The 24,233-nt window shown below is 39.1% G+C and overlaps 1 protein-coding gene across 9 annotated transcripts in view; it reads left to right on the forward strand.

Moving 5' to 3' along the window:
• Nucleotides 1-24,233, forward strand: part of ROBO1 (roundabout guidance receptor 1) — a 1,149,709-nt gene that overhangs the window by 725,063 nt on the left and 400,413 nt on the right. For 2 of the 9 annotated variants that reach the window (XM_086675708.1, XM_086675712.1), the window contains exon 1: nucleotides 22,688-23,006. The exons of 6 other annotated variants lie outside the window; for them this stretch is intronic. In XM_086675708.1, coding sequence (XP_086531834.1) covers nucleotides 22,952-23,006 — 55 coding nt within the window. In that variant the 5' untranslated portion in view covers nucleotides 22,688-22,951. Of the gene's footprint in view, nucleotides 1-22,686; nucleotides 23,007-24,233 lie in introns of those variants that run through there. One more of the 9 variants, XM_086675713.1, reaches the window with a different exon arrangement.

Here is a 24,233-nt window from a genome sequence, read left to right on the forward strand (position 1 = left end):
GAAGAAAGAAAGAAAGAAAGAAAGAAAGAAAGAAAGAAAGAAAGAAAGAAAGAGAAATTTAGCCCTTTTCTATTTTTCTCCCCTTTTCTGCATTATTTTAATTAATACTGTCAAGGACATGTAATATTAGCTTCCTAGAGTTAGGATGCCTGGTTCAAAGGGCATGATCGTTTTAAGACCCTGTTACAAATGGATTCCCAGCTTTTGTTTCCTCCCTTAGAGGCTGTGAGAGGTGTCATAAAAACACCATGCAGTTAGAGGTGAGCAGACCTGCCTTTTGATCTACAAGCCATCCTGTGTGATAAGGACCAGTCTCCTAATCTTTCTGCATTTCATTTTCCTATGCTCCTAAGTGTTATGGAAGTTGTAAAAAAAAAAAAAAAAAAAATCTTTCTAGCGTTTTTATGAGGATTAAATGTGAAAAACTGATCAGTGCATCTTGTTTTTTTTTTTAATCTCTCTTTTGAACTGTAGAGTAAAAACTTATTTTCCATCTTATAATTATATTTTTTTAGGATGAAACTTTTTTTCCTCTCAGTTTATGGAGAACCAAAGACTTCAAGTGCCTTAAAGATTGGACTGAAAATATGTTCTCGGAAAATTTGAGATGTGAATACATTCTAGAACAGAGGTAGTTAGAGTAAGTTATAAAACATTATTTACTCCAGAAATTTTTAAAAGAATTGACAGTTGTTTTGACAGGGAAGCCATGGGGAAAAATTATCCTCTTGATTCATAATAGACACTGGTTCTGAGGATAAAATGGGAAGGCAGAGCTCATGGAATAAAGCCTGTTTCAAAGAACCATGACCCAAGTTTTATAAATGTTCCAAAGAAATATACTCAGAGAAATGAAAACCAGATTATTTCAACTTACATTGTAGCTGAGAGAAACTATTGAAAATATAAAATAAATCCCAGATTCAAAATCCCAGCCAAAATTCTGAAAAAAACAGTGACAGCTTTGTTTTAAACTTTTAACCCATGTATGTTTTAGAAAAACCAGCAAGTTTCCCTTAATAATATAGTCTGACTCTTCTGCCATGGATGGTAAGGTTACTCTTTAGAAATGTTTTCGAAATAAATGTAATCAAGCATTAAAGCAGCGTGCAGTGCTAAAATGAAACCAGGTAAATTCATCAGTCTATGCATTTTATGTTCCTTGGGGCATTGTCACTGTTATTTTTATTAAAAAATTTACGCACCATTATACACTGATGTTAGTTTTTCCTCAGTGAGATGTGAATAGCATGTAAAGAATGCTTTAAAAGAGAAGGCAGCGTGCAAAATAAATCATTTGTTTAATTAGTACAGAAGACCTTTAACTGATATCCAGCTATTTGCACTTTTACTAAAACTATGTTGAGAATATTTTTCTCAACTAGATAAAAAATGTTTCTTAAGAAAAATAAACTCATATTAGATACGTAATAATTTCATAAAAACATTCCATAAATGTGCCAACAGTTAGAACATCATATACACATTGTTGGTAAACCCTAAGAATTCCTAGACAACTATGAGTCTTGTAATTATCACTTTAAAGTAATGAAATAGAACATAGTTTTTTTTTTAATTAGTGAGTGTTTAGGGTTATATAAAATAATCAAATTATTCCGCTAATACAAAAACTAATTAAAAATAACCAAAACTAAGGGAGTTTTTTTAACATGCTAGGAATGTCTTAAAAATTCATTTTATAGTTCCTGTCACTCTAACATACTGTTTCATAGCTTTGAACTGTGCCTTTATTTCCCATATTCCATTTTCGAAGGCCCCCATTTAGTTAAGGAACAGATGGGAAGTTTTTATTTATCAATTTCTAGCCAGCAGAGGGCAACAGAGCACTGTATACTAAACACCCTCAGCTAATTGAAACCTTTCATGGAGAAGGTATTTTCCTTTATGGACAAAATTACAAAAATAAAATATAAAGGGACTTATTGTCATCTTCTTTATCAAAATGTGTGTGTGTGTGTGTGCCTTGAATTTTGAGTGTTATGTTTTTGATAATTTATTGTAATCGTAGTGAATATACAATCTAAAATTAGTCCAATGGAACATGCATGAATTTAGAAATACTCTAATAGAAAATGTTATCCAGTCTTTGAAGGGAATTTTAAGCACTACAAATTACCAATATTTGTAAAGAAGTTTCTATCAGGAGACTCTTTTGCCTGTTTCATAGTGGATATGAAGACAATTACCTTTGAACTAAAAGAACTAAAAATGAACTAACAAATTTATGTTTTACCAAAAAATGATTTCCTATACTAGTACTAAGCCTCATGTTTTAAGCTTGGTTTATCATATTATTTATGGTTTTAAAATAATTTTATTATGGACTAAGGAAATCTACTTCTCAAAGAATGTAGGAAGATTATTTATATAATATGCAATGTGAGGAAAATCTTGATAAAATCCAGTTTAAATACAAAGTAATGTTTTCTCTTTCAAGGTTAAATTTGTTCTGAAGGGTTTTTTTTTTTTTTTTTTTTTTTTTTTTTTTTTTTTTAATTTATATATGAAATTTATTGTCAAATTGGTTTCCATACAACACCCAGTGCTCATCCCAAAAGGTGCCCTCCTCAGTACCCATCACCCACCCTCTCCTCCCTCCCACCCCCCATCAATCCTTAGTTTGTTCTCAGTTCTCAACAGTCTCTTATGCTTTGGCTCTCTCCCACTCTAACCTCTTTTTTTTTTTTTTTGTTCCCCTCCCCCATGGGTTTCTCTTAAGTTTCTCAGGATCCACATAAGAGTGAAACCATATGGTATCTGTCTTTCTCTGTATGGCTTATTTCACTTAGCATCACACTCTCCAGTTCCATCCACGTTGCTACAAAAGGCCATATTTCATTTTTTCTCATTGCCACGTAGTACTCCATTGTGTATATAAACCACAATTTCTTTATCCATTCATCAGTTGATGGACATTTAGGCTCTTTCCATAATTTGGCTATTGTTGAGAGTGCTGCTATGAACATTGGGGTACAAGTGCCCCTATGCATCAGTACTCCTGTGTCCCTTGGATAACTTCCTAGCAGTGCTATTGCTGGGTCATAGGGTAGGTCTATTTTTAATTTTCTGAGGAACCTCCACACTGCTTTCCAGAGTGGCTGCACCAATTTGCATTCCCACCAACAGTGCAAGAGGGTTCCCGTTTCTCCACATCCTCTCCAGCATCTATAGTCTCCTGATTTGTTCATTTTGGCCACTCTGACTGGCGTGAGGTGATATCTGAGTGTGGTTTTGATTTGTATTTCCCTGATAAGGAGCGACGCTGAACATCTTTTCATGTGCCTGTTGGCCATCCGGATGTCTTCTTTAGAGAAGTGTCTATTCATGTTTTCTGCCCATTTCTTCACTGGGTTATTTGCTTTTCGGGTGTGGAGTTTGGTGAGCTCTTTATAGATTTTGGATACTAGCCCTTTGTCCGATATGTCATTTGCAAATATCTTTTCCCATTCCGTTGGTTGCCTTTTAGTTTTGTTAGTTGTTTCCTTTGCTGTGCAGAAGCTTTTTATCTTCATAAGGTCCCAGGAATTCACTTTTGCTTTTAATTCCCTTGCCTTTGGGGATGTGTCGAGTAAGAGATTGCTACGGCTGAGGTCAGAGAGGTCTTTTCCTGCTTTCTCCTCTAAGGTTTTGATGGTTTCCTGTCTCACATTCAGGTCCTTTATCCATTTTGAGTTTATTTTTGTGAATGGTGTGAGAAAGTGGTCTAGTTTCAACCTTCTGCATGTTGCTGTCCAGTTCTCCCAGCACCATTTGTTAAAGAGACTGTCTTTTTTCCATTGGATGTTCTTTCCTGCTTTGTCAAAGATGAGTTGGCCGTACGTTTGTGGGTCTAGTTCTGGGGTTTCTATTCTATTCCATTGGTCTATGTGTCTGTTTTGGTGCCAATACCATGCTGTCTTGATGATGACAGCTTTGTAGTAGAGGCTAAAGTCTGGGATTGTGATGCCTCCTGCTTTGGTCTTCTTCTTCAAAATTACTTTGGCTATTCGGGGCCTTTTGTGGTTCCATATGAATTTTAGGATTGCTTGTTCTAGTTTCGAGAAGAATGCTGGTGCAATTTTGATTGGGATTGCATTGAATGTGTAGATAGCTTTGGGTAGTATTGACATTTTGACAATATTTATTCTTCCAATCCATGAGCAGGGAATGTCTTTCCATTTCTTTAAATCTTCTTCAATTACCTTCATAAGCTTTCTATAGTTTTCAGCATACAGATCCTTGACATCTTTGGTTAGATTGATTCCTAGGTATTTTATGCTTCTTGGTGCAATTGTGAATGGGATCAGTTTCTTTATTTGTCTTTCTGTTGCTTCATTGTTAGTGTATAAGAATGCAACTGATTTCTGTACATTGATTTTGTATCCTGCAACTTTGCTGAATTCATGTATCAGTTCTAGCAGACTTTTGGTGGAGTCTATCGGATTTTCCATGTATAATATCATGTCATCTGCAAAGAGCGAAAGCTTGACTTCATCTTTGCCAATTTTGATGCCTTTGATTTCCTTTTGTTGTCTGATTGCTGATGCTAGAACTTCCAGCACTATGTTAAACAACAGCGGTGAGAGTGGGCATCCCTGTCGTGTTCCTGATCTCAGGGAAAAAGCTCTCAGTTTTTCCCCGTTGAGGATGATGTTAGCTGTGGGCTTTTCATAAATGGCTTTTATGATCTTTAAGTATGTTCCTTCTATCCCGACTTTCTCAAGAGTTTTTATTAAGAAAGGGTGCTGGATTTTGTCAAAGGCCTTTTCTGCATCGATTGACAGGATCATATGGTTCTTCTCTTTTTTTTTGTTAATGTGATGTATCACGTTGATTGATTTGCGAATGTTGAACCAGCCCTGCATCCCAGGAATGAATCCCACTTGATCATGGTGAATAATTCTTTTTATATGCCGTTGAATTCGATTTGCTAGTATCTTATTGAGAATTTTTGCATCCATATTCATCAGGGATATTGGCCTGTAGTTCTCTTTTTTTACTGGGTCTCTGTCTGGTTTAGGAATCAAAGTAATACTGGCTTCATAGAATGAGTCTGGAAGTTTTCCTTCCCTTTCTATTTCTTGGAATAGTTTGAGAAGGATAGGTATTATCTCTGCTTTAAACGTCTGGTAGAACTCCCCTGGGAAGCCATCTGGTCCTGGACTCTTATTTGTTGGGAGATTTTTGATAACCGATTCAATTTCTTCGCTGGTTATGGGTCTGTTCAAGCTTTCTATTTCCTCCTGATTGAGTTTTGGAAGAGTGTGGGTGTTCAGGAATTTGTCCATTTCTTCCAGGTTGTCCAATTTGTTGGCATATAATTTTTCATAGTATTCCCTGATAATTGTTTGTATCTCTGAGGGATTGGTTGTAATCATTCCATTTTCATTCATGATTTTATCTATTTGGGTCATCTCCCTTTTCTTTTTGAGAAGCCTGGCTAGAGGTTTGTCAATTTTGTTTATTTTTTCAAAAAACCAACTCTTGGTTTCATTGATCTGCTCTACAGTTTTTTTAGATTCTATATTGTTTATTTCTGCTCTGATCTTTATTATTTCTCTTCTTCTGCTGGGTTTAGGCTGCCTTTGCTGTTCTGCTTCTATTTCCTTTAGGTGTGCTGTTAGATTTTGTATTTGGGATTTTTCTTGTTTCTGGAGATAGGCCTGGATTGCAATGTATTTTCCTCTCAGGACTGCCTTTGCTGCGTCCCAAAGCGTTTGGATTGTTGTATTTTCATTTTCGTTTGTTTCCATATATTTTTTAATTTCTTCTCTAATTGCCTGGTTGACCCACTCATTCGTGAGTAGGGTGTTCTTTAACCTCCATGCTTTTGGAGGTTTTCCAGACTTTTTTCTGTGGTTGATTTCAAGCTTCATAGCGTTGTGGTCTGAAAGTATGCATGGTATGATTTCAATTCTTGTAAACTTATGAAGGGCTGTTTTGTGACCCAGTATATGATCTATCTTGGAGAATGTTCCATGTGCACTCGAGAAGAAAGTATATTCTGTTGCTTTGGGATGCAGAGTTCTAAATATATCTGTCAAGTCCATCTGATCCAATGTCTCATTCAGGGCCCTTGTTTCTTTATTGATCGTGTGTCTAGATGATCTATCCATTTCTGTAAGTGGGGTGTTAAAGTCCCCTGCAATTACCACATTCTTATCAATAAGGTTGCTTGTGTTTATGAGTAATTGTTTTATATATTTGGGCGCTCCGGTATTCGGCGCATAGACATTTATAATTGTTAGCTCTTCCTGATGGATAGACCCTGTCACTATTATATAATGTCCTTCTTCATCTCTTGTTACAGCCTTTAATTTAAAGTCTAGTTTGTCTGATATAAGTATGGCTACTCCAGCTTTCTTTTGGCTTCCAGTAGCATGATAAATAGTTCTCCATCCGCTCACTCTCAATCTAAAGGTGTCCTCAGGTCTAAAATGAGTCTCTTGTAGACAGCAAATAGATGGGTCTTGTTTTTTTATCCATTCTGATACCCTATGTCTTTTGGTTGGCGCATTTAATCCATTTACATTCAGTGTTATTATAGAAAGATATGGGTTTAGAGTCATTGTGATGTCTGTATGTTTTATGCTTGTAGTGATGTCTCTGGTACTTTGTCTCACAGGGTCCCCCTTAGGATCTCTTGTAGGGCTGGTTTAGTGGTGACAAATTCCTTCAGTTTTTGTTTGTTTGGGAAGACCTTTATCTCTCCTTCGATTCTAAATGACAGACTTGCTGGATAAAGGATTCTCGGCTGCATATTTTTTCTGTCTAGCACACTGAAAATCTCGTGCCAATTCTTTCTGGCCTGCCAAGTTTCAAAAGAGAGATCAGTCACGAGTCTTATAGGTCTCCCTTTATATGTGAGGGCACGTTTACCCCTTGCTGCTTTCAGAATTTTCTCTTTATCCTTGTATTTTGCCAGTTTCACTATGATATGTCGTGCAGAAGATCGATTCAAGTTACGTCTGAAGGGAGTTCTCTGTGCCTCTTGGATTTCAATGCCTTTTTCCTTCCCTAGTTCAGGGAAGTTCTCAGCTATTATTTCTTCAAGTACCCCTTCAGCACCTTTCCCTCTCTCTTCCTCCTCTGGGATACCAATGATGCGTATATTATTTCTTTTTAGTGTATCACTTAGTTCTCTAATTTTCCCCTCATATTCCTGGATTTTTTTATCCCTCTTTTTCTCAGCTTCCTCTTTTTCCATAACTTTATCTTCTAGTTCACCTATTCTCTCCTCTGCCTCTTCAATCCGAGCCGTGGTGGTTTCCATTTTGTTATGCATTTCGTTTAAAGCGTTTTTCAGCTCCTCGTGACTGTTCCTTAGTCCCTTGATCTCTGTAGCAAGAGATTCTCTGCTGTCAGCTATACTGTTTTCAAGCCCAGCGATTAATTTTATGACTATTATTCTAAATTCACTTTCTGTTATATTATTTAAATCCTTTTTGATCAGCTCATTAGCTGTTGTTATTTCCTGGAGATTCTTCTGAGGGGAATTCTTCCGCTTGGTCATTTTGGATAGTCCCTGGCGTGGTGAGGACCTGCAGGGCACTTCCCCTGTGCTGTGGTGTATAACTGGAGTTGGTGGGCGGAGCCGCAGTCAGACCTGATGTCTGCTCCCAGCCCACCGCTGGGGCCACAGGCAGACTGGTGCGTGCCTTCTCTTCCCCTCTCCTAGGGGCGGGATTCACTGTGGGGTGGGGTGGTCTGTCTGGGCTACTTGCACACTGCCAGGCTTGTGACGCTGGGGATCTGGCGTCTTAGCTGGGGTGGGTAGGCAAGGTGCACAGGGGCAGGAGGGGCAGGCTTAGCTTGCTTCTCCTTAGGTGATCCACTTCAGGAGGGGCCCTGTGGCAGCAGGAGGGAGTCAGATCCGCTGCCGGAGGTTTGGCTCCGCAGAAGCGCAGAGTTGGGTGTTTGCGCGGAGCGAGCAAGTTCCCTGGCAGGAACTGGTTCTCTTTGGGATTTTGGCTGGGGGATGGGCGGGGAAGATGGCGCTGGCGAGCGCCTTTGTTCCCCACCAAACTGAGCTCTGTCGTCCAGGGGCTCAGCAGCTCTCCTTCCCTTTGTCCTCCAGCCTTCCCGCTTTCTGAGCAGAGCTGTTAACTTATGACCTCCCAGACGCTAAGTCGCGCTTGCTGTCGGAACACAGTCCGTCAGGCCCCTCCGCTTTTTGCAAGCCAGACTCGGGGGCTCTGCTTGGCCGGCGAGCCGCCCCTCCGCCCCCGCTCCCTCCCGCCAGTCCGTGGAGCGCGCACCGCCTCGCCGCCCTTCCTACCCTCTTCCGTGGGCCTCTCGTCTGCGCTTGGCTCCGGCGACTCCGTTCTGCTAATCCTCTGGTGGTTTTCTGGGTTATTTAGGCAGGTGTAGGTGGAATCTAAGTGATCAGCAGGACGCGCGGTGAGCCCAGCGTCCTCCTACGCCGCCATCTTCCTCTTCTCCCTGAAGGGTTTTTTTTTAATACTCCTTACTATGTATTGGAAAGTTAATTTATTCAGTATATATCACTATTTAGTGAATATATATCAGTATTATATATATTGAATATATATCACTAATATATATATATATATCACTATTATAATGTCAGAGGCAATATCTCTGAACCTCCCATCCTTAAATAACTGATTTTTTTATGCTAGAAGCTACTGTTATCTGCCCTTAAGTCTCACCTACTTACAAATTAATGAGCATTTCACTTGCAATAGAAAGTTCATTTCATGACACTGAAGTGTAGAAATTGAGAATTTTATTTTCATTCTCTTGGCTTTGTGCCCTCTATAAGCCAGGTTATACATTTCTGAACTTGTAATGAAATACTATTCTATACAGGTTTTATCATTTTGTCACAGAATAAAATGGAAAATTATGCATCTTTTAAATTCCAAATTTCTAATTTAGAAAGTTTAACCCTTGGTTACTTTTAAAATCATATATACTTATTTTCAAAGCATTTAATACACTTTGAGAATATTATGTTAATAACATCTCAGCAGCACAGAACCATCACATTTCAGATATACCATGGAAACTTTAATTTTGGCATATACTCAGTTGGGTTATTAAAAAAATAGGGGCTCCTGGGTAGTTCAGTCAGTTAAGTATCTAACCTTGGTTCAGCCTGATCTCTCAGATAGTGGGTTCGAGCCCCATGTTGGGCTCTGTGCTGACAGCTCAAAGCCTGGATCCTGCTTCAGATTCTTTGTCTCCCTCTCTCTGCCCCTCCCCTCCTGTGCTCTCTCTCTCTCTCTCAAAAATAAATAAAATGTTAAAAAAAATTTTAAATAGATCAACACTAATGTTCCATTGTTTAAGAATATTGGTTCCAAATACTGTATTACTTTCAAACTCCTTTGATAAAATCAAATTTGATTTATTTTAAAAGTTAGATATCTTTTAGCTGTATCTATGGCTTTCTGAACATTTTTAAAGCAACAACCCTTATAAGTTTTGCTTAGTTATTTAAAAAAAAAAAAAAATGTTTGCAGTCTTCTACTACTAATGTAAACCTAATCCTGAGGTTCCCAGGATAGTGCTCTCTTTTTCACAGTGAACCACAGCAATAATAATCAATTGATATGTAATATTTGATTACTATATTCTAAGTACTGTGCTAAGCATTTATGCATATTATCTGTTTCAGTCCTTGCAACTGTCCTATAAGGTAAGAACAATTATTTTCTAATTTAATATATTTTATTTATTTAAGGAAACATGTCTTAGAGATAATAAAAGACATGTCCATGGTCACCCAGCTAGTCAGTGACAGGGATCTCTTTATTTATTTATTTATTTATTTATTTAAGTTTATTTATTTTTGAGAGAGGGAAAGCAGGGGAAGGGCAGAGAGAAGAGGGAGAATGCCAGACAGGCTCTGCACCATCAGCACAGAGCCCAACATGGGGCTTGAACACAGGAACTGTGAGATCACAACTTGAGCCAAAACCAAGAGTCAGACACTTAACTGATTGAGCCACCCAGATGCCTTTCTTCATGCACTTTAGAAACAAGTATTGTGCCTCATAATTGTTCTAAGTGTGCACCAGACTCTCTACCTGCTCTGAAGAGCAAAGTTTAAATCAACACTAAATATACTCAGCTTTGAATTTGCCTTGGACGTTCCCTTATTTGGAGTTCATTGGAAGATGAGCAGTATAAATATGTTATATGACTGTTTTTCTTACTAAAGAAATATAAATAAAAGTATATTTATATACTCTGAAATATAACAGATATGTCTACTACATGTTCATTCAGCATTCACTATAATGTTCATTCAAAGTCATGTGCACACAAAACCACAATTTTATTAGTGCTATTTGCATTGTATCAAGTTTGGGAGCATTTAGGAGTTGTCACTGTAAGTTTTCTGCTCCCTGTCAATAGCACATATCTGGTTAAGTACACACCAATTCAGCTTCACAGTTTGCCTTCACATATCATTGCTCTTACTCCATTCATTCCAAGTATACATGGAAGTAAATAATGTATTATTGGATAAATATATCTCTTTAAATAGGCTAAATTGCAATTTATCAGAAGAATGTGATTAAATTTTCCATTTTAAGATATATAAGCATTTAATAATGCTTTAGCTATGTTTACATTAAATTTTACAATATTTACATTTTCCTTTACCATTGGTACACAGCATTGCTTGCTTAATAACTGTAGAACCCAACTAAACCAATTTATCAGACACATGTCCACTATCTTATTTAATCTTCACAAGAAAAAAATAATCCCTCAAAACATATTGGAGTTGGACTACATTAGTGTTTCTCATTATTGGTACTACAGACACTTTGGCCCAGATTGTTCTCTGTTGTGGGTGAGGGGTTTTCCTGTATAATATGACATGTTTAGTAGATCACTTGCTTCTATATCCTAGATGCCAGTAGCACCTTTTTTCCTTCTCCACCTAATGTGAGAACCACAAATGTCTCTAGACATTGCCAAATATTCTCTGGGTTAGAGGGAGGGGACAAAATGACACCACCTCCCCTACTGAAAACATTGAAATAGAGTAAACCTTCTCGTAATTGTCCATTTCCATGGGAATTGTATAGTTAGATTAAATGCGAAAGGCATGAATGCCCAGATACCTACATATTAGACTTTCTTCTTATTCCTCCTCTTAGTCTAGCTAAGTATTTTTTCAAAAGGTAGTATATTACACAGAAGTGTAAGCACAAAGTCATGTTCAATGTACTTTGATAAGAGCTAAAATGCTGTTGGTGAACAAGTCAGAAGTCATTACTGCCACTGTGGAGTTTATCTGAATTACAGAGGAGGCAGGCTTAAAAGACGTATTTCCACAGCAATTATTTGTGATAAGTGCTAAGAAGAAACAGTCAAATTTTTTTCTAAGCATTTTACAGAGACAGCTGACCTATTGGGGAAGGTGGGAATGGCAGATCCGGGATGGCTTTTGTAGGGAAGAGACTTTCATTTGACTTAAAGAATGAGAAGGAGTCATGCAGGGGAAGTCTGAGCTAAAAGGCAAGCTCTCTAGACTGTGTTCTGGTCCCTTAATCACATAGTTTCCACCTGGAAAACACATTTAATGATGTTCTAGGATGTATAAACATGTTGAAAGAAACATCTCTATATTCGTGATCACCTTTTCAAATTTCTTTTGTTCTGAAATATTAAAGGGAGCAAGGTCAGAAAAATCTAGAGTAGTGGATAATCTGGTTTATTAATTAGACTTTTCCAGGTGTTCTGTATATTGCTGTATGAGTTAAACAGAACTGACAAAAATTCACGATTTAAAATAGATTTGTCATATAAAGACTATATTATTATATCATGTCATATTTGCCAAAAATATTATAAATAATATTTAACAAGTGATCAAATTACCACCCTTAAGAAATAATGGCATTTTACCTTCAAATATTAAGGCATCCAATATGAGAATTGATGCCTTTTCTTTAATTATTCTAACTTTATGGTTCATATTTCACCAGGGAAGGGAGGATAATTACATTTTTCAAACTCCTGTTGTGCAATGAACCACATATGGAAGTTAGAGGAAAGTCAAGAAATAGGTGATGTTAACCAAAATAACATGATTTGGATAAACTAGGATGCACATAATACATCTAGGTTTACCCTACTTAGACTAGCGTATTTATGTTTGGTCACATTATGGACATTATCAGTAATTATGATAGCCAAATGTTAAACAATATACATTTCTAGCTGGAAAGAGCAATTAGCAAAATAATGAATTGTCCTTAAGTTTATACTTTTTCTCAAAGGTAATTGTGTAGGAAAAGGCTTAGGTCTTGATTTATTGCCCTTGCTAAAAGAAAAGAGTTTACTTTCTGGTGTGAAATACAAAACCTATGAAATCAAGCATACTTGTGAAATACAAACACTTTCAATTATTAATCACTTGTAATGAAAACAAAAGGAACTCCTTGAACAAACAAGTAATAATCCTTTTGGGGGAAAAAAGTGAAAACTTTAGGTGTTAAGAATTGTCTAATGGTTCTTTATTGTTGTCTGTGATCTTTAACTCTTGTATATGTTGGTTCTAAGACCATTTGAACAAGTTCCATGCTAACTCCAAACAAGGAGTCACTTAAATTGTGGAAAGTATCTATTGCTTCAGTAGAGTATCTGTGATTAACACGAAATGTATTAACTAGAAAGACAATATCCTAATACGATTTTTTTTTAAGAATCGGGTTCTATACAGCTTAGTGACAATTGGAAATAACTTAAATACCTAACCATCAGAGATTAGCTACGTATATTTCAGTACACTCATGTCATGGAATTCTGTTTAACTTAGCTGTTAATGATAGTGTCAAAGAATATTTCTTGACATGGAAAAAGTTGTTCTGACGTATTGTTGAGTGAAAATGTAGGTTACATAGCAGTTTTTAGAGTATTATTCCATATTGTAAGAAGAGAAGTCTCTACATGCATAGTAAAAAAAAAGAAAGAAAGATAGAAAAAGAAAAAAGAAAAAGAAGACTATACAATAAAATGTTGAAAGCATATGTGATTATGTATGAGAGAATTTTTGTAAATTTGTGTTTTCGGTTTTATCCAAATATTCTAAAAATATGTTACTCTTATATTTTGAAGAAAAATGAATGAAATCTCATTAGAACGAATTAGCATCTGAACATAGGGATGTAAACCATATTGCTTTTAGTATGTTATTTAAGAATATTTGTGGCAAAATATTGACATGCTAAATTCATAAAGTAGTTTTTTACTTTGTAATTGAAGCATTGTAAATAAAAATTAATGATGTGAAATCTTTGAATAAGTAGAATAATTTTTATATAATGTTTTTGTTGGTAAGGTTGTTTTATTGGCTTCAGCAAACATCTGTTTTGTTTCAAAGATACTAATATGATACATAAATGCAACAAGATATGTACAGTGAAATTCCACCTGCTAGGTGTAATAAAGCAGCTTTTAAGTAGTATACAGTGATAGGAAATTGAGAAGATGAGATTAGATCAAATCAACAAAGACTTTTAGTTAGAATAATGGAATTGGATGATTTTGTTGGAATGTGGCCAGGGTACTAGAGAGGAGGTGATTAAACTCTTGGGAAAATATGTAATTATCCTTGTTGTTAAGACAGAAGGTTTACATTTCATGTCAATTTCAACAGCAGTTTGTTTCTCAAGGACAATTGTGGGATATGGATTCAGTATTTATCTACAAGAATGGGCACCTCCAGATTTAGAATCCTAGGCCTCAATCACACCAGGCCATTAAATCCCAAAGCCCCAATTTAGATTTTTCAAATGAGAAGTCATTTTTTCTTAACCATAAGAGAAAAATACATTAATAGGCTGTAAAATAAATAACATAAAATTTTCAATATGATGTATAATACTGAAATTAATGGAGTCCTTATTATTAATGTTATTAGTAGCAGTATTATTTATGATTAACTTAGATACTTTTTTTCTGGTTAGCACAACATTAAATATGAAGGCCTACTTCTAATTTACTGACCCAGAAAATAACCTCAAAATAGGAAACTCTAATAGAATTTCAAGGTGTTTTTCAAATCAACATAATATTTCATTAATGAACTGATTAAAATAACTGTTAGAACCTAGGTAAAACATTATTCAGAATAAACAAAGCAGCAGGTGGGAAAACATAATGAATATACAAAATGAGACATAAATCCCAACATATGTACCTCCATCTTCTAAATATTTCTTGAAAGGATTTTTTTAAACAGCAATGAAAAACCAAAAACATTAAACAGTTTTATAAAACACATCTGCAGAATTAAATATAATGTAAATTACTTACAAAATAGTCGGTTTGTGTTCAAAATGTAAGCCTATCGAGTGTTTCATTCAGCTGTGCAGCTGTTAACTATGATCCCAATTTAAGAGAATTCTAATTCATGATTAGTATAGTATATGCTTGGTACCAGATATATCTGGAAGCAAGAACCAAAAGATAGCAGAATTCTATGGTAAAATATAAATATATATTCATCTTCATGATTTTCAATATACTTCGAAGTTCTTAAAAAACTTGTACTATATATTTTTCCATGCCTTCTCATCAGAGTTAAGAGAAAAAAAAACACCCTTTGAACATTTTGTACATAAAATAAAAAAAAGATTTAAATGTATAAATTCCTGGGGCGCCTGGGCGGCTCAGTCAGTTGAGCGTCTGACTTCGGCTCAGATCAGGATCTCACAGTTTGTGAGTTTGAGCCCTGCATTGGGCTCTGTGCTGACAGCTCAGAGCCTGGAGCCTGTTTTGGATTCTGTGTTTCCCTCTCTCTGCCCCTTCCCCACTCATGCTCTGTTTCTGTCTCTCAAAAATGAATAAATGTTAAAGATTTGAATGAATGAATGAATGAATGAATGAATTCCAGGGGCGCATGGGTGGCTCAGTCGGTTTAAGCATCTGACTTCGGCTCAGGTCATGATCTCACGGTTCATGGGTTAGAGCCCTGCATTGGGCTTTGTGCTGACAGCCCAGAGCCTGGAGCCTGCTTCAGATTCTGTGTCTCCCCCTCTCTCTGCCCCTCCCCGGCTCATGTTATGTCTCTCTCTGTCTCTCAAAAATATATAAACATTAAAAAAAATTTTTTTAAATAAATGTATAAATTCCATATCAAAGTATAACTACAGCTCCTTATACTTCAGAGTCACTTTCTTGTACTTTTTCCCAAAATGAAAGTAAATCTCCAAACAAACAAAACTTACACATTGATAGCTTTTTTCCAGCTAGACCCAAATCTGTAAGAATAACATTACTTTGGGGGCACCTGGGTGGCTCAGTCACTTCAGCAACTGACTCTTGATTTCAGCTCAGATCACGATCCTGCTGTTTGAGAGGTTGAGCCCCACGTCAGACTCTGTGCTGACAGCACTGAGCCTGCTTGGTATTCTCTCCCTCTCTCTTTCTCCCTCTCTACCACTCCCCTACTCTCTCTTTCTCTCTCAAAATAAATAAATAAACATTAAAAAAAAAAAGGATAACATTAAGTAACAGCTTTTTTTTGCAGGGGTAAATCCAAGTAGCCAAGGTTCAGGTATGTTCTCAGCCTCATATTACCTGAATCCCTTTATCCCCTCGTGTATAAAACAGGACAATAATAATTGATCAAATAATGTATTTCTGAGGATTTAAATATGTAAAATACTGTACACAGTGCCTCTAGTACATAAAGCTATATAAATGTTGGCTGTTATTAGCTTTATGCTATTAGGAACTGAAGAATTTTTTAAAAACTATGATTCCTATTTTCCTGAAGTTAGAAATGTGCAAACTTCACTACATAATATGGAATAATATGATATGTATTAAATTGTATCATATCTACTGATGATTCTAAAGGTAGAGAATCTTGTTCACTGGTTTCTGATTAACCTATTCCAGTGGAAAGAAATCTATAGTGATTTAGAGGACTGGGTTTTGGCTTTGGATAAAGTACAACCAAAGGAGTGGTCTGGGGAAAGTCGGTTTCTTTAAACTTGAGGTTTCTCAATTACGAAAAGTTAATGATTTAATAAATAATAGAACTACATATTGGAGAAAATATACTTTAGAACTACAGAGACAGTTTCACTAAAGAAGCATTTTCCCAAAAGATATTTTAACCATGAAATATGGTTCATTCATTCATTTATTCACTCATTCAACAAATCTTTGAGGGTCTTTGGGGTGCTGGGCTCTGTTTTGGACGCTGGAAATATAAAAGTGAATAAAGTAGCCAAGAATTCCTGACTCTGTGTAATATTCTAGAAGGAGCGAAACAGTCGACAAAAATAAATAAAGAAATATATAGTATCCTGGATGGGGTAGGTGCTCTGGTGAGAAAAACAAAACAAAACAGAAAAAGAAAACATGGAATGGGTAGGGAAGGAGGTATTGCGTAAAAATGTAATTTTATAATTGGTGATCAGAAAAGATTCTGAGAACGTTTGATTTTTATTAAAACCTGACAGAGGAAAGAGGAGGCTTATAGGTTTATGGAAGTGAGGATTCAAGCCAGAGTAAGAGTGAGATATTTGATGCAGGTGGTTGCTGGCTAACAATCTGGAAGAACACGGAGGCCTTTGCCGTGGAGCAAATTGGCGAGACCAAGTAAATGGGGAAGGAGATACTGTCAGGGAAGAGTGAGCTCTCAAAGTGAGGTAGGAAACCATTGGAGGGTTTTGAGCACAGGAGAGAATGTAGTGTGACTCAGGTTTCAACAAGATCCCTCTGGCTGCTCTTTGAAGTATGGCCTGGACAAGCAGTCACTTCAATTTACAGCCTTTTTCAGTAAGGAATACTACATCACTCTTTTCAAGACAAATAAATTTCCCCCAGGTAAGTATCATATGCAATTTAATCAGGGAAAGCCGACGATCTTAACTTTCAGGTGTGGAGCATTGGAGATACTACTGTAGTAGTAATGTGGTGCAGAAGGAGCAGCACTTGGGGCGCCTGGGTGGCGCAGTCGGTTAAGCGTCCGGCTTCAGCCAGGTCACGATCTCGCGGTCCGGGAGTTCGAGCCCCGCGTCAGGCTCTGGCTGATGGCTGGGAGCCTGGAGCCTGTTTCCGATTCTGTGTCTCCCTCTCTCTCTGCCCCTCCCCCGTTCATGCTCTGTCTCTCTCTGTCCCAAAAATAAACAAACGTTGAAAAAAAAAAAAAACTTAAAAAAAGAAGCAGCATTTACTAAAAAGGCAGGGCTTCTCCAGAAGCTCTTCCCTTGGGGACTCACATGCCCATTTACATATCAAAGGCTTTGCGACATTTTTAAATGTGATGACCTCAAAGTCTCCCAAGCCTATCCTACCGTGAAACTCTCTTTCCCCTCCCCTTCTATGTGCTGTGGCTGAAAACAAGTTGGATTCAAATATAAGATCCATGACTTACAGACCCCTCAACCTTCGGCTAGTGATTTACTGTCTCAACCTTATCTCTAAGTTCCGATGATAATACCACCTCACATAATCATGGTGAGAATTAGATCAAGGCAATGTCTATTAAAGGCCCGAATAGTTAAGGTCCCAGATTCTACCAAAAAGACTTACCAATATAGCACCTAGGTTCAGAACATGTGCAATGTCCCCAAGGTGCTGAGATGGTAAAAGGCAAGCACATTTACAGTAATTCCACAGAAGCTTGAGTGCATCATAGCTGAAATTTTTTAATGAGCTTTAGAGACAGTGAGACTAATGGAGTTCTCTCGCACCCTTTCCTGTAGTGAAGAAACTGGTCCAGGTGACAGTGCCTTAAGTCTTTAAGTAAGTGAAGACAGATAACCAGGAAATCTCTTCTCCCTATGGTTCCCAGTTTGGGGCCCATAATTACACATTCTAAAAGCCAGAGAAGCAAACAAGCAAAAGAAATGCTGTTAAAGTGTGCCCTGTGTACATTTAAAAGAAAGCATCATGGTAAACTTGACTCTTTCATGAAAAAAAGGTTAACACTTATTTAAAAATCTTATCTAGTATTCTTTTCGTTCATTTTTTTATTACTCCAGTCCTAAATTACTTCTCTCGCCCTTGAACTGCCATTGCATGTTAACTGTGTATCCTCCGCCATATGTGATTTCTTACATATGACTTGTTGCTATAATACATGGCAGCGAGAATCTGTAAGCGATACCATATTGCTCATTTAAACAAAAGTTAAGTTTCCTCCGAAGGAACTACCATGTGCAGTTTAGCAAGGAAAGCTGAGGCTCTTAATTGTTAGGAATGGAAGATTAGAGATATTACTACATGAGCAGCATGGCATAGACTAAGCAGCGTTTACTAAAGAGACAGGGCTTCTCAAAACAGTAGATGTTTCCAACAGATGTGTTTATTCTCTCTTTATTAGGGTTACTTTAGGTCACTTTATCGAATGGCATTTCTCATAGATATCCCACTTAGAAAAAATACTCAAATATTAAAGTATTCAAATATTCTACATAGTTCATTGACTTAGATACAAAAGATTTCATAGATTATTCAGCAGTTCCATGTAAAAATTGCTAAGCTAGCTGTCGTACCCTAAGAGATAGTATCTTGGCATATGCAGCACAGCCTTCATGTGGACTGTATGTATTACATGCTGCTTCTCACCAGATCTCCTGGAACTTCTTACTATATATCCCATACCCAGGCACAGTGTGATTCTAAGGCTTCTTTCTAGGAGGTGGAGAGAGAGCAGTGTTCGGGTTTGTAGTTTCCTCAGGAGCTCTGTTCCTCCTGATCTGGGTGATATCTGGAATTCCTGGAGGGACCCTGGGAGTTTTGTTATTTCCTGAGTTCCTGTAACTACCCCCATCAAAAAAATCAGATCAGACCAACCTAAGAGATTATCACAGCTCTAGAATATTTACTGCCAAAGAAGCCCCATTCACATGGCTCTTTGAGTGTATTGTGTTCGAGTTTCCTCCAAATTCTCAAGGAGACATTTCAGGGATCCTGAATTTCATAAGCTCCAAATGAGATCAGAATTCTCCACATGGAACTTGAGAAGTCATGACTTACTCAGATCATAGTGATGAGAATAGAGTTTCAGAGTGCAAGTTAATGGCGCTTTCTCCTTACGTTGCTATTTGTCTCCCAACCAGTCTGGAATGAGTCAGAGTTCTATTGTACGTGTCAGACTTGCCTGAAGACCTGACATGGGTGGACACCCTATCCATGTCTACATGGTGTGAGTGCACTTGCACACATACTCATACAGACACACTGCACATTTCTGTATTCTATTAGTAATTTGATCTTCAGGAGTAGAAATGGAAAGGTGGCACTGGCTATGATTTGTCCATCTCCAGGAATGATTGAACTGTCATTTAACCCTAATGACACATTGCTTCTACTTCTTTTGATAGGTTCCACTCTGGAGCTTGTATGGCTCGCTATAGTAAGAGCTCAGGGGGCCTTGTGGTTGGGTTTCTATTTGCCTCTTGCCACAGAGCCCTTTACTGTTTCTTGCACATAGATGATGTTTATAAAGTGTTTCTTTTCATGGGTAACAGTAGGTAAGTGAGTGGAAGAAAGGAGTTGCAAAAGTTCTTAAGTACATTGAGTTTCACTTGTTGTAGATCCCTAATATCTTCTGAATACAATTTCTTATCTTCAGATGCCACCTTTCTGATATAATTGACAGAAAAGTACACTTTGCATGAGGCAGAGGAAAAAGAAAGGGCCAGCGTATGAGGTTGGCCATGATGGTCCTCATCGGGGCTGGCCAAAATTAACTCCTTGAGGATTCTTACAGTTGAGTCCTAGGTAATATGATCTCTAAGGATAAGATAGACGAGATTAGGGGGGAGGGGCAGAGGGTTGTTGCTAACTGAAGTTGAGAAACAAAAGGATTAAAAGGAGTATACATATGGTTTCCATTCAATGATAATGAGATCAGTAAAGAAGATTCTGAGAAATCTTAGCAAACTTCTAGAGACCAGGAGACCCACTTTGTAAAACAATGCAGTAGGAATTCTCCTATATATTCTAGTTTATATTTAAAAGTATATACCTTTTACTCAGTGTATGTTCAAAATCTTTATTTAAAATGCACTCAGATGATATGAGGATCTGAAGGATTTTCTCCTCTCTCTCAAGTACCATGCTTTACCTTATTTATTTTCTGTTAGTGGGTAAGCTTATCTTAAAAGCATGTTTTATCCCAAGGGGGTGGGGGGGGAAGATATATTCTACGTTTCTTGCTAAATATCCTTTCACAAAGACCAAATCAATGTATGTTTTCCAGCAGTTAGTGCACATTCTTGTTTTTATTGCTGGAAAGACTTTGGTTGGAGTCTTTGAATTCTTATCTCCAGCCTGTTTACTGAATTTTCACTCCGCTTTCCCAGGATCAAACGGTCTTTCACTTTCAGAGATAGGTGCTGTTAACCAGAGTTTCTTTCTACAAAATGCTGCTTCATGGTCATTGGTTGTACCAGAAGCAACCAAAATAAATGTTATGATTTGCTTTTGAAATTTTGTTGTTCATTAGTAATGCATGTTCACTTAAAAAAAAAAAAAATAGAAAAGCACAGCAGCATAAAGAAAAGAGCAACTTCATCCTCCCCTCCACCATCTATCATGCATTTCTCCTCTCCAGGGACAACCACTGAGAGCATCCTGATAGATACCAAATGACCATTTTGAAGTGACTGTATTTAATTCTGTAGGTAATGATTTATTTAAAAGAAGAATGGTTGTTTTTTTTAATATTTTTTTAACGTTTATTTATTATTGAGAGACAGAGAGAGCATAAGCAGTGGAGGGGCAGAGAGAATCTGAAGCAGGCTCCAGGTTTTCAGCGGTCACTGCAGAGCCCGATTGGGGGCCGAACTCACAAACTGCTGGATCATGACCTGAGCTGAAGTCAACTGCCTAACCAACAAAGCCACCCAGGCGCCCCAAAGGAATAGCTGTAAATTCCAATATTTACCACGTGTTGGGCCCTCACCATGTCTCAGGTGTCTTACTTAACTGAAAGAAAAAAAAAAAAAAAAGTGAACAAATGCAAGATTGCTCCTCAGATATGATAGGTTTAGTTTGCTTTGGGTAGGATTTGTTAATATTTGTTAATATTTCAAGAGTATTTTTGAGAAGAGAAAACTGAGACTTGGCATGCTAAAAGAAATAGTAACTGTAGTTTGGGGTTTCAGAGAGTGCATGGGGTGTCAAAGTGCAGGCCCTCTGGTTTAGAAAATGCTAAAATATATATATATATATATATATATATATATATATATATATTGCTTTTGTCCCTCATTCTGATTACTTCCCCCTTGTTAACATTCTAATACCTAGAGTAATAAAGTTGAAACAGAGGCTCTTGGTGAAACACAAAGAAAAGACCCCACGGCTCACCCCTATGTCCCTTTGAGTTGGGTAGCCTTTCTACAGGACTCTCAGCAACTGCAATGTAAAAGAAAGTGATTTTCGTAATACGGTGCACATCTATTATGCAATAGAGTGTAATAGTTAATATATTCTAGATAGTCATCACTCTACCTCCTTGTCCTACAGGTTTGTTTGCCCAAATGTGATTAAAAACAAACCAAAAAATGCAAACGCAGAGTAATGTAAGGTAGAGTTATTTGTGAGTTTATTCCAACTCCTGGAAGCGGTAAGGAAGAGGTTAAGCTGGACCAGGAGGATTTTTGAAGTCTTTGGCTGGGAGGTTCCATTTGGAGAAAGGTGCAGGGGAGCGAGGGGCAGCCAGAAAAACAAGGCAAGTTCCCATTCGTTTGGATTTCTGATCCTGAGCAGTTTGATTCTCACCTGAGGGCGCACTCGGGCACCCTGGCTCTTGGATGAAAATATTAACGAGCAGAAGTTGCCAGACCAGCATTTGGAGAGTGTAGAGTGAAGCATGGAAAGGACTGCGCGGCCCCTTTAAGTGTTCGCGGGCCGGGGAGGAGAAGGAGGAAACTGGGAGCTGCGGGGACGTTGGGGAAACCCACAAGCAATTGAGCCAGAGAAGAGGCAGCGTGAGAGCAGAAACTTCAGACGCTGCGGATCCCGGCGGAGCTCCGGGGAGCCCCGGCGGCCGTCGCTCCCACCCGCAGCAGCATCTTCCTCGCCCCTCTCCGCCAGCCCGGGGAGGTCCAGGAGCTGCCTCTTCAGAGCTCCCACGAGACAAGGCTGCGGGCAGCTATTCTCAGGAAGTTTGGGCTCCAGCGTCCCAGCAGCGGAGAGTTCGGGGTGCCCTGAGCGCGCGCCCCGGCGGGCGAGGGACCCGGGGCGATGGTGAGCGCTGCGCGGGGCTGGGGGCACCGAGGAGGTGCGCGTCTGCCCGCGGACCTGCTGCTGAACCCAGTGCCCTCCGCATCCCCCAAGTGATGGGAACAAGGGCCGGCTCGGGCTACCACTGTCGCCGCACCGCCCCCTCGCTCGGCCCCAGCGCGCGGAGTCACCCAGGCACACCCCCAGCACCTTGTGCCGGTCCCCCAGAGCTGCTGCCGCTGCCTTGGCTGCCTTCCTCGCCGCCGCTCGTGGCCAGCTGTTGACTGGGCTAGCCCGTAGACCGAGAAGCACTTTTTGGCCCTCCCTAAACCGTTCTCACACCCCAAGTTTGCCGCTGCCGCGCCTGCCCTCGCCGCGGCGCTCGGGCGCACAGTGTGGGGGCGCACGCCGGGAGGCTCGGCGAGACCCGGAGGCAGGAAACCGCACAACTGCTCTTCTCCCTCGGCTCTTTGTTGTTCGCTTTGGATGATTCTTGGAAGTGGCCGAGCCTCGTCGGAAAGCCTGGAGCCAGAGAAGGCAAACCTTGGGATTCTTGGTCTGCAAAGGGCTCCGAGGTATTGACAAGCGTCCGGAAAGGTCGACAAGTAAATTGCCCTGAGAACTCCTGGCGGATTGACCCACGTTGCTTATATTAAGCCTTTGTGTGTAGTGTGTGTGGTGTGTGGCTTCTCTTCATAAATTTGGGGACCCCATTTCTATCCCCTCCTCTTGGCATGAGACTGTATGCAGGATCCACCCGAGGACAATGATCGCGGAGCCTGCTCACTTTTACCTCTTTGGATTAATATGTCTCTGTTCAGGTAACCTCGCGTCTTCTTTCTTCACCCTTCATCCCCCTTGCTCGCCCCCTCCCCACTTTTCGGAATCAAACCTCGACCCGGGTTTCGGCGACCGCTCCCTCCTGAGGCTGGAGGGGTTCGATCCCTGTGGGAGTTTGAAGCGAAAAGGTTCTTAGTTTGCACTTTTGGTCGTCCCTTTCCCCCCTTCCCCCAAGACCCCCAAGCCTCATCTCAGACCTCGGCCTTTTGCCAAGTTCAGGGCACGCCCAGATCACTCTGGGCAAACGCACGGTCTGAGCTCCCGGGTGGGAGGAGGCAGCGGTTGGCGGTGAGCTTGGGGCCTCCGGATGAGCCAAAATGAGTTTTATCCTTCGTCAGGCAGCTTCCCTCGGAGAGGGTGATGTGCGCCCGGAGAACTTGGGGCTCAGAGACTCGCCAGGATTCCTGAACCTGGTCGTCCAATTCGCCCCTCCTCTTCCGAGCACAAGGAGTTATTAGTAGTTAGTTTTATGTAACCAAGGTCTGTAATTAAATTCGATTCTGAAGAAACTTCAGGAAATGACTCCTTCTTAGGGTAGGGCATCAACTAGCCACTCTGCCTGGCTGGATTTAGAAGGAAATCAGGCGGTTGCAAGTATAGGAAAGGGAACAGTTACTTGCCTGGGAATTTTCATTGGCGAGGGAAAGCAGAAGGCTGAATTTAAGATTTTGGCGATTAATTAAATGGTACTGAAACTTTTCATAGGAATTGTTGTAAGGATGCTACCATGAGGTCCTGCTGAGTAACATACACTTAAAGTAGTTTTCTTACACTCCCTAAGAAACTTTTACTCCGGGTGAGCCACGACTCAACTTTTCTTTCTTCCCTTTTGGTAGATTCTGGTTTCAATCAAGGCTCCAATTTCAGGCCTTAACACACACACACACACACACACACACACACACACACACACGCGCGCACACGCGCGCGCGCGCACACTCACACACACACTACACCTCAGGGGATTTTTTTTCTTTTTTTTAAATAGTTGAATACTGAGCTTCAAGTTGCATCAGAGCCTATCACTTAGAATCACTCAATTTTCATGATTATGAAACAGTTTTGAAGGGTTGGTCTTAGCTTTTTGTGGTCCATGGCTATGGTTTATGTGTTGACCAAGGATTTTACTTTAAGTCAGTGAAATATGAAAAAGAAAATGCACATCAGCTAAATGATAGCAGATCCCTGAAAGAATTAGCCTAGTGAAC

This window comes from Puma concolor, chromosome C2 (genome assembly GCF_028749965.1).
Source record: "Puma concolor isolate L17-30 chromosome C2, mPumCon1.1.hap2, whole genome shotgun sequence".
Classification (NCBI taxonomy): Eukaryota; Metazoa; Chordata; class Mammalia; order Carnivora; family Felidae; genus Puma; species Puma concolor.